Source organism: Quercus suber, unplaced genomic scaffold (assembly GCF_002906115.3).
Source record: "Quercus suber isolate HL8 unplaced genomic scaffold, Cork oak 2.0 scaffold_459, whole genome shotgun sequence".
NCBI classification, from domain to species: domain Eukaryota; kingdom Viridiplantae; phylum Streptophyta; class Magnoliopsida; order Fagales; family Fagaceae; genus Quercus; species Quercus suber.
Genome location: NW_027069910.1, coordinates 392,950 through 404,355, shown reverse-complemented (window position 1 = coordinate 404,355; position 11,406 = coordinate 392,950). Strand labels below are relative to the sequence as shown.

At 32.9% G+C, this 11,406-nt stretch overlaps 1 protein-coding gene across 1 annotated transcript; it reads right to left on the bottom strand.

Annotated features, from left to right (window-relative positions):
- Positions 1–8,836: 8,836 nt before the first annotated feature.
- Positions 8,837–10,872, bottom strand: LOC112012953 (G-type lectin S-receptor-like serine/threonine-protein kinase LECRK3). Its single transcript, XM_024045322.2, is given in 2 exon segments — positions 8,837–9,532; positions 9,535–10,872. Coding segments are annotated over 2 exon segments (1,707 nt in total). The 5' UTR covers positions 10,789–10,872; the 3' UTR covers positions 8,837–9,079.
- Between the last annotated feature and the right edge of the window lie 534 nt (positions 10,873–11,406).

The following is an 11,406-nucleotide window of genomic DNA, read 5'->3' as shown; positions in this document are numbered from 1 at the left end:
TAAGACACATAAAGAGAAAACAACGATAAGACTCGCAAAGTTAGCAACTATTAAATGTCAACTACAATTTGATAACTTATCTGCCTGCTACACCTGCAGCAAGTTTCCTGACCAATCAACTACATAAGTTTAGTCGAACATAGTGTTTACACAAGAATCTTGTTTTTGCAAGGTTTGGAAAAAATGGTTTGTGGACAATTTTACTACCAAACTAGTCGCAAATTCACATGATGTGTGGGAATGTATAATTATATTTTAGTTATGGTAAAATATATAATTTGTTCTTTAAATTTTGAGGAAAATAATTTGTTCTCCTAAAAACTTAAATAATTTCTAAAATTATTTTTTCATTTATTTATCTCAAAAAATATATTATCATTTTATTATTTGGATTTATTTGATTGATAATATTCATTTTTAGGCAGTCCATATTTTGATAAATTATGTTATCGTGCATTATGTTTTCCTAATTTGTTTTTCTTGTACAACTAAATTGTTTGAGTTTCAAATATATCATTCAAAATTTTCATTCTCTTAAAAAGAGATTATTATATTTATAATTTTTCTTATCATAGGAGTAGTTTCGAACTATTGATTGAGTTTTGTTTACTAATATAGATACATGAAATTAGAACTGCATATTTCTTAGACATTCCTAATTGACTATATTATAAATTTAATATTTAAAATAATATGTAGGAAAAAATTAGACTTTATGTCTAAAATTGAACACTTCACCTATTGAAATGAAAGAAAATAATCAATACAACATAAAGAGAACATGATCTTTTTTTTTATTACATACACTTTTATTTATTAAGATTTAATTACCTTTAACTAGATTTTCATATCGTATTTTTGTTACTACATCTCGCTGAGCCTTCTTATTCGTCACATCATTGGCCATATCATTATTATTTTTAGTATTAATTTTTTACTTTAATTTTTTTGAAAATATTCAATATATAAATATATTGGCTTTACAAATTCATCTTAGACAATTTTAGCTTTACATATTCATTTACTTTAATTTTAATGTTATAACTAAATAATAAATCAACGAAAAATAAAAATATTGTATATACATATTCATCTTGGGCAGTTTAATTTTAATAGTTGATAGACACATTTAAATACATAGCCAACATTGTATTTTGATATAATCCAAAATCTCACTTCCAAAATAACTAAGTATTATGTCAACAAAAAAAAAAAAATATCAAACAAAAGCTAAAAGAGGGAGAGAGAAGACTTGTGACGGAAAACTTAAGCAATCAAACACACTACCAAATCATATTAACCCAAAATAGTATTATATAAAAAATACAATGATTATAAACCTAAAGTAAAGTTGCAAAAGAGAATATATATATATATATATAGAGAGAGAGAGAGAGAGAGAGAGAGAGAGAGAGAGTAATCACTTTTTTTCGGGGGAGATATAGAAAATAAAATGAGAAAAAGAAGCATCAAATAAAAAATATAGTCATAAGTCAAACACCAAATTATCTAAGCCATGATATGTAATATAATAACATTATATTCTTGTAAACTATATTTATATACAATAAAATAGCATTATATTTAGATATATATATATATATATAGATTTGTACAAACTCATTTCTAGACTCTAAGTTATGATAGATTGCTTAGGTAAAAGATACCTATTATTGCATCAAGATTTGACCACTAGCTCCATAATCAATCACGATATAATTTGAGCAAACTTACTTGACTAATCAAGTTTTAGGAGCATCTCCATAGCCCATTGTTTGTTCTGTTTAGACCCTTGTTCACTCAAATTAGTTTAACCTAATTAATTAGCCAAGTAGTTACTTAGATTAATTATTCAGATCTAGATTAAACTCATATAATCATATTACTTAGTGTGGAAAAGTAAAGAAGATAGCAATATGATGCCCTAGAAACTCCTAAATCATATTTAAGCCCCTAATTTTGAAAAGAAAAAAGAGGAAAAAAACTACCCGTAGGAGTTTCAACATCTTGATGGTAGTGGGAGGCTTGTATAATAGAGATAGTGACCCCTTAGATTCCTCTTTCTCTCTCTTTCAAATATTTTGTTAGTCTCAGGTCTTTTATTTTGGTAATATATAGTGAAACAATGTGTTTTATTTAACAATCTACAATATTTTTGTTCCTCTATCTCTCTTCAAGGTTTTATTTGGTTAGTTATTACTATTAGTCCTTAATTATTAATTTTTTTTTTAAAAAAAAAAAAAAACGGTGGGTCTGCTAAAAGCCATGAAGAATAGAGAAATGTGTGATGTAAGCTAAGTTAATTAATGAGATAACAATAAAATAATTTTTATTTTGAGGGGGCACAATAAAATAAGATACTGTGAAATTTTGGATAACAGTAAAAAAACTTAATGAAAAAGATTAAAAAAAAAATGTTAGATGCAAAATTTTTAATACACTCTAGTCTAATCTAAGTGTATATGTGTGTGAAGCTCCCTCTTGGAGACTTGAACCTCAACCCTTGGCCCCCACACCCAACAAGCACTTATACTTATGGAGTGACCACAATACTAAGGGTGCGCGGTGGTACTAAATGCAAAATTAGAGCGCCACTTGATAGGACCTCATGCACTCAGGTCTCTACTTATATATATTGGTTTTTTTTAATAAATGATAGAGCTGCTAAAAGACATGAAGAATAGAGAAAGGTGGGGTGCAAACTTAGTTAATTAATGAGACATTAATGAGATAACAGTAAAATAAGTTAATGTTAACTTTTAGATAACAGTAAAAAAAAACTTAATGAAAGAGATAAAAAAAAAGTTAAATGCAAAATTAGAGTACCACTTGACAGAACCTCATATACTCTCACATGAGAGCTCTACTTATATATATATATTACAGTTATCTCTGGTGTAGGTGAAAACAGTGGGGAGGAGATCAGGAAGAAGCAAAAGCAAAAGCAAGAGAGAACAAAAATGTGAAAGTGTTGAAGTAGTCATTGCAGTGGTTATATGGCTTATGGGTTTATGGCTTAGAAAGAACCCATGGGAACCTTTATATAGAAGAAGACGTATTAGGTTTATTTAGACTTTCTTCTGAAGCAGTTGTTCAAGTCTTGTGATTGACATTTCCAAGAACCACCGTTCAAGTCTAGAAGCAACGAATACTTCAACAGTTAGCAAACGGGTGGATCATTCGGGTCGTTCTATCATTGTCATGGGAAATTGCTATAGAACTTTTCCAGCCATTTGTAATTTGTGGTCTAATTAGACAACATCGTGCTTTGAACATGGAAGTTGTTAAGAGTAAAATTTATTCAATTGATAAAGTCTCTTGAAGTAAAATAAGAGATCTAAACTTTGATTTTTGCCTACATCATTTGATAATTAAAAAATATATAAAATGATACTATCTATACTTTTAAATTCATATTATTTAATTTAAACTAAAAAATTTATTGTATTGTATCGGCATTTACTATTTTGATGCATAAAATTGTGGAGTTTTTCATTTTAGCTGATTTCTAGTTTCATGTCAATTCCACACGGTTCATTGACTTTATGCATTTCCTTTACACAGGATGCACCTTGGACAAACATGACACCCTCCATGCTTGATCTTCTTATTTGATTTTAAGCCATTTTTTTAGATTCACATATGGACTTTTAAGCTAGAAACGAGCGTGAGCAAAAATTAATGGACCATTTCAATATGCAATAAGTTATTTCTTGATGTGATAGTCTTGTTTGTTGCCGAGTTTGAAAAGTAAATCCCTGGCTAAAAACCTTATGGTTAAGTGATCAGTAGCACTTTCTAATATCCTCCATTGTACCATAGGTAAACTTGAATCCGAATTCCTCACATATTTTATTTTATTTTATTTTAAATTTTAAAAAATCCCCTTGCAATCATGAATCTGCAGGTTGAATTTTCTCAAGCAATTTTGGTGTTTTCTTTTGGATCATATATGGTGACCATCGGGTATTAGGTAAGGGGCTGTTTGGGTGAAAAAAATGGTCACTCATCACTCATCAGTCAAATATCATCACTCATCACTTCATAACTCATTTCCTATCACTTAATAATCCCCAAATATCTCAAAACCCGGTTTGGCACTACCTCAGTTCTGTTTTTCAACTTCAAAAACTTAAAAATGCAGGACCCATTTTTAAAACTGAAAAAACTTAAAAGTTAAAAAGTTGCGGTTGGACCCATTCCAAAACATAAAAATAAAAAAATAAAAAAAATAAAAAAATAAAAAAAAATCAGGAGAAAAATCAAAAGTTGCGGCTAGACTAAGAAGTGCTTTGACCGTGGGTCTCTCAATGTGTGTATATTTACAAAAATGCCATCATAACTCAGTTTCCATAACTCAAAAACACCCAAAACTTGTTTTCAGTTTTGCTAACTCATTACTTAAAAATCAGAGAATTGAGTGATGGAAACAAAACTTGAAAACAAATCCAAACAGCCTTTCTCTGCGTGAGTCCCACCATTTTTGAGTGATGAGTGATGAAAACATAGTGATAGGTGATGAAAACACCAAAATCCAAACAGCCTCTAAGTCTCTTGGTATTGTCAAGGATGTAGGCTATGGATTTTGAAAATTTTGTGACAAATATATTGATAAACAGATTTATAGGACCACGCACTTTGTTACAAATTACATCTATGTAAATTGTTAGAAATATTTCAAAAAGGGTCATGTTAATCGGTGCTTTTAGGGCAATTTTTAATAAAGTTCAGTTTTGACACTACTTCATTAAAAATATAAAAAAAAAAAAAAAACTAATAAAAAATAATATTTTTTCTTTTCCTATAAAATTTTTCTAAACCAATGCCATTAAGGTATTCTCTAACTTTTTCCTTCAAAAAATAACTTACTATTATGATTCTATGAACAAGAACAACAAATAAAACTTCTTTTTTTTGGCAATAATTTGATTTTGACAGTTGCAGCACGGAAGGATTTTTTATTTTTTATTTTATTTTTAATTTGACAATTAAAATGGAGAAAGAAGATTTTAATTTTAGACATTTCTATTTGAAACATCAGGAGGTGTCACTTAAACTACAAGTTGACCAAAACAAAGCTTTTCAAACATAAATAGTTAAGGGCTGCTTAAAAGTTACAACCAAAACAAGTAGTTTACGCAAAGAGAAATGATATGTCTACAACATTTTTACAACAAATCCTAAGTGGCACGTTGTTACTGGTTATTATTGTTGGGGCAAAAAAGTAATCTTAGTGTTAGTTTCAAATTTGAACCAATAATAACTAATCACCTGTGATTTGTTGTAAAAATATTGTAAAATTATTGTAGACGTAACATCTCTCTTACGGAAAATCCTCACTCTTCTATAACTATTAACTAAGGTGCAACAAAAATGGTCCAAATTAATTACCTCGTTTTTTTGTTTGAGGGAGAAATTAATTACCTAGTTGAGACACATTAAGAGAAAACAATGATAAAATTAGCAAAGTGAGCAGCTAATAAATGTTACAATTTGATAGAAAATTATTGTGCAGTTCGGAAAATGATATGTAATAATTTTGAGCAAATTTACTTAACTAATCAAATTTTAGGAGCGTCTCCATAGCCCCTTATTAGGAGAAATTATGAGGTACTCATGGTGGACAAGTGTTGTGATCCACCATTCTAATAAAAGACTCCCACATGTTTAAAATTGTGGAGTTTTAAATAAAAACTAAATATTGACTCAGCAATTTTAAATATGTGGGAGCCTTTTATTAGAATGGTGGACCACATCACTTGTCCACCATGAGAACCTTATAATTTCTCCCTTATTAGAGAAACACCATATCCCCTAGCCCCTCCTATAATCTTTGAATAAGGTCATTTTAAGTTGACATAAAAATCGAGTTATTGTCAAGTTTAAGTTAGATTATAAGTTATATAATGTGATGAATTAAGAGGATGGGTTTGAATAGGTCCATTAGCCTTTATTGTCAACCTCACAGGCCTGGAAGGTCCATGACCTGAGATCCATTCCCCAGCGCCTAGGAGGAGTTAATTTTAGAGGCCTATAAAGTGAGCGGCTTTTGTCTTTAAAGTTTGGAGGTTTTTTTTTTTTTTTTTTTTTTAAATAGAGATTTAACCTATGACGTTTGCTCTTAATGATAGTTTTTTGTCATCAAACTAAGACATCAGTCAGGTTTTGGGGTAGGTGGAGATTGAACTCTAAATCTCTTATTCAACTATCAGAGACTTTATTAGTTGAGTTAACTAGAACCCACAAAGTCTGAAGTTTGAAATGAGCATTAGTGGTCCATAATATTTCAAAAATAAGTATCATTCTATTAATAGAAGTTCATTTACCAAAAAAATAAATAAATAAATAGAAGTTAATTTCCTTACTTATGTGACTAACCAAACAATGTCATAATATTTAGTCATTTAATAGTGACATGACAATATTTTTAATATTAAAAAATAACAGATTAGAAAACATAAGATCTACAGAAGATCAAAGCCAAATCCATTTGAAACAGGTTTTCCCCAAATCAAATCCAAGCTAAACTAATCCCTAACCCAACCCCCACTTCCACAGTAGCTCCTCCCCATTTAGACCAAACAAATCCCAACTACCTCCATAACGAGTCCAGTCAGATCCAGTAACAATAGAAATAGTCACCAAAACCAAATCTCTAAAGCTACCCACCATCACTGATTCGGTCAAATCCATTTGAGATTTGTTTGGTCTAGATGGGAGAGCAGTTGCCTTTAGAGGTGGAGGGTGGGCTAGGACTTGGTTTGGTTTTGATATGGGGAAGATCAGTTTGAAATGAGTTTGGCTTGTATCTTTCATAGATCATGTCTTTCTCTTTTTGGGTGTAATCTTTTAATATTAAAATTATTGCCACTGTCACTTGAAAAATGTACTGTCATTATTTTGTAAGCCATATAGGCAAGTAGATTATAGACAATTAAGAGAAGGACGAATGGCTTAAACTTTATGAATCGATAATGATTATTTGAAGTTTCGGGAATGAAAAGAGTTCACTTGGTAAACTTCAGAGTCTAACCACGTATTTTGGCCATTTTTATAAAGAAAATCAAGGCAAAAATCTACTCTTCATCCTATGACTTTCACCAATTGTTGTTTTAGTCCATTAACTTTGATCGTGTAAGGGCCATATTTTATGTAATTGGCATATTCTATGACAAAACGCATTTTACTTGTATTTGGGTAAATCTAAGTAGGTTCTAGATGATCATTATAAGTGGTTACATTGAAAATATAAAGATTACTCAAGAATTGCTCAAGAAAAGTTGAATTTGTAGGTCCCGATACCTCCTTGATAGAAGCTTGATCTATCGAGCTTACGGGATTTAGACTATAGCTAGCAACGTTTTTATTCTAAAAGGCTATTTGTTTATAGGTTTGTATAACCCTAGACAGCTTCATAAGGTTTTCTTTTTGAAACCCTAGCCTCCTCCTACAGAAGAAAGAGTTCTTGTAGCGTTTTTTATATGCCTTTGGGTTTTGTAACCAAGCAAAGTTTCTAGCACCAACATTAAAGATCTTATTGGTGTTTCTATGTGAAGCTGCTGTAAATCAATTACAACAATCAAAGGGTTGCTGTGGAGTTAGTCACGTACTGTGATCTGTGCAAAGGGTTAGTCACAAATTGGAGGTTTATGCATCAAAAGAAAGAGTGATACTACAAGATCAAGTCCAATTGGGTATTGGAGCGAAGGTTTAACTATAGGTTGGTATTTTGGGATAGGCCAAGGGTAGTTGGTAAGATTATTTATACTTGTAACCGCTTGATTATTGATTAGTGAATTCTTGGGAGTGGTAGCCTTAAAATCACCCTGTGAGATTTTTTCCTTGGAGGTTTTCACAGTGTAGTCAGTATCGTACCGTACCGGTCGGTACAAACGGAATTTACCGCACCAATGGGTAGGCCGGTGTAGAAATACTCTTATTTTGTCTCAGATTAAATATTGGTCATACCGGTGTTATTCTGGCCATACCGGGATAAATACCAGATTTCCGGCCTATAAATAGATTTCAGGCGAAACTAAAACACTTACCGACTTACCTTCTTTACATTTTTGTTTTCACCTGATAATGCTTCTTTCTATTATCTCGTTCTCTCTTCTTCTTCTTCTTCTTCTTCTCCCTTTTCTTCATTTTTTTTTTTTTTTTTGTTTTTTTGTTTGTGTGGCCACGTGAAGAGGCAAAGGAGTTCTTCAACCAAGAAAAGAAAAAGTAATATAAAGCTCTAAATGTGATAAGACTTATCTTGAAAAGTGAGGGTGAAAAAAAGATTTTAAAAATAACAACAAGAGATACTAAAGATAGTGGAAGAGAATAAAAACTAAAATAAAGTAGTAACAAATGTTGGCAGGTATACCTTGGCTTGTACATGTGCAACAACTTCGGATTTGAGTAAAAAAGAGATCTAGAATTTGCCTTATATTTTTTTTTAAAATGTCTAGTCAATTAAACNCTTATATATATATATATATATATATATATATATATATTGATTTAATAGTTATAACAGGTGAGATTGAACCCTAGAAGCCTTTTTTGGAAACATCAAGAAATGTCAATCAGTTAAGCTATAAGCCATTTGGAAGAATTCAAAGTTGGTTGACAAACATGATTGACGTAGTTTGTTTCTTTTCCTTTTTTAGAATTGAAATTTGAACATGTTTGACGCGATTTAATGAGGGAATACTGTGAATCTCAATCCCCTTGGGTTGCGGTTCTCACAATTACAAACCAAATCAACCCACACACAAGTATGCTTTAACCCCACAAAAATCACAGCAAGAACAAATAAACAGACCCAAGAAAAAAAAAAAAAATCAGATTGAACTAGGAATCCAAACTTACAACTAAGAAGGTGACAAACACAAAAAGATAACAAGCATAACACAAGACAACCTTGTTGCCATGAACAAACCACAGTACAAACAAACAAATGCAAGAAGAAAACCAACCACCAATCAGCCCGATTCTTATACCATAACACAAATAAGAAAAAGTATTGCACCTAACCTTTAAAAGAGACCACTCAACACCCAGTCGTGTGTACAAAGTTAACCATTATCATCTATCCCAAATGGTCACTTTCAACTGTGGACAATGGAAACTCAATAAAGGAACTAAGTTTTGAAGGCGGAGAGGAAGTATACAATGAAGGCTTTGGGGGCACGAAAACTTCAATTACTCCCTCAAGCATCTGTGTAACCTTTTTCATAGACGGTCTTAGGGAAGGATCTTCTTGAATACACCAAATTGCCACAATCACAAGCCTCTCTAGGCGCTTCATGTCATTGCTTGCCTCTTCATCATTTTCTATCAACTTATCTAATTTTTTATCTTTGTAGCAATTGTACGCCCAATCTATCAATGCCTCCCCTTCTTCATCTTGCAATGAAAACGCCACACTAGACTTGCAACAAATGATCTCAAGTAACATCACACCAAAACTGTACACATCAACCTTAACTGAAATAGATGCTTTCCTTAACCATTCAGGTGCAAAGTACCCAACAGTCCCTCTTATTCCTGTCGAGCTGCTCGAGTTTGCTCAGCCAACAAAAGCTTTGCTAATCCAAAATCAGCAATCCTTGGTGTAAAGTACTCGTCCAAGAGTATGTTTTGAGGTTTTATGTCACAATGGATGATTTGGGTGTTGCACTCTTCATGTAAGTACATGAGGCCTTTTGCAATTCCAAAAGCAATCTGCACTCTTTGGTTCCAATGAGGCCTGGATATCCCAAAGAGAAAGTTAGCTAGAGAGCCATTACTCATGTACTCATATACCAGAAGTCGGTGCTGCCCCTCGTCACAATAACCGAGCAACCGTACTAAATTCTTGTGATGAGTCTGACCGATCGTGCTCACTTCCGTTTTGAATTCCTTCTCACCTTCTTCTATCACCTTACCTAACTTCTTGACTGCAACAAATCTTTTAGAATCTGATGGAAGGACCCCTTTATAAACTGTTCCGAAAGCACCATTTCCTACTGTTTGCTTGAAGCCCCTGGTTGCTTCTTCGAGCTCTTTATATGTATAACTTCTCACATTTGTTGTAAATGTGCTATCAATATTCCACGGCAATTTCTGCTTTTTATGGTACAAGCAGTAAACAGCCACAAAAATAGCTAAGAATAAAAGGATATTGAGGAATGCAGAGCTGCCAAGGAGTAGTGCCAAGACAAGTGTCTCAGAGTGGCCTTTCTTATTATCTGAACCATAACCTTTAGGTAACTTGACGAAAGATATTCTAGTAGTTTCTGGGCTTTGTCTTCCATTTAACAGTGGATACAGCTTCTTCCTACACATCTGACCAACATCTTCATAAACGGCCACAGCACACAAGCAATCATCAACGCATTCTTGTATACACCTTGACTTGTTCATTCCAGGTCCTTGAAGAAGGTTGTAATCTGAGGACTGCCAATCCGTGTTTGGAAGCTCTATAAAATTTACAAGCTCTTTATTTGCTTCCCATCCACTATCACAGCTAGGCAGTGCAAAATTTGGTTTACACCCTAACCAATTGTTGGATTGGTCCATGGGAGAAAATCCATTAGGACATTGGCAAAAAACAGCAATTGAATTATTTGCTGAAGTACAGATGCTGTTGGGTCCGCAGAACCCACCACCATAATAACCAGCAAATGCAGCACAAATATCATCAGGAATGCCTTGCACTACTGTCCATGATAAAGGACAGTTCCCACAGCTTGTGGCGTCCTCATTTTTGAGGTGTTTGTACAGTCTGAAGATCCCATCATAATCAATTCTAGCCATGTGGTAGAAATTTTTATTTGAGCCAGGATCTCTCTTGGTAAGATTAAAGGTGCTGTTTGATTTTGCATCTTGGACATACAAGTATCCGGCCTCAGTAAACATCAACTTTGGTTCCCAGTTCATTGTATAGGTGGCAAAATAAGGTTTCTCAAGTATTCCAGATGGCATATTAAGAGAATAAAGCACGACATTGCCATCAGGCTGTAAAGAAAGTTGGAAGCGCCCTACAGAATAATTTGTTAAAGATTGACGAGACCTGAGTATGGTATCCACGTACAATATTTGGCCGGGCAAAATTGTATCATTAGGATCTTTGAAGCTCTCCCATACAGAATTATTATTCTCGTCTAGAATCACCAAGTTCCCGCTGTCCAGTATAGCCGCACAACTGGATTTGGAACCGTTGCTTGGAGCCTTCCATAATTCATTGCCTTGCTGATCATTGAGAACTAACTCACTATTACTATTCTTCTTCAGTACTGAACCAGGAGGTGCCGGTTCATTGCCATTTGCAGACCAAACTATGGTTTGGTCTTTTATTCTATGAAACCAAACTGCGAGCAAGAATTGATTTGCTGACTCATTACTTTCAAGACGATAGAATCCAAAGGCAAATTC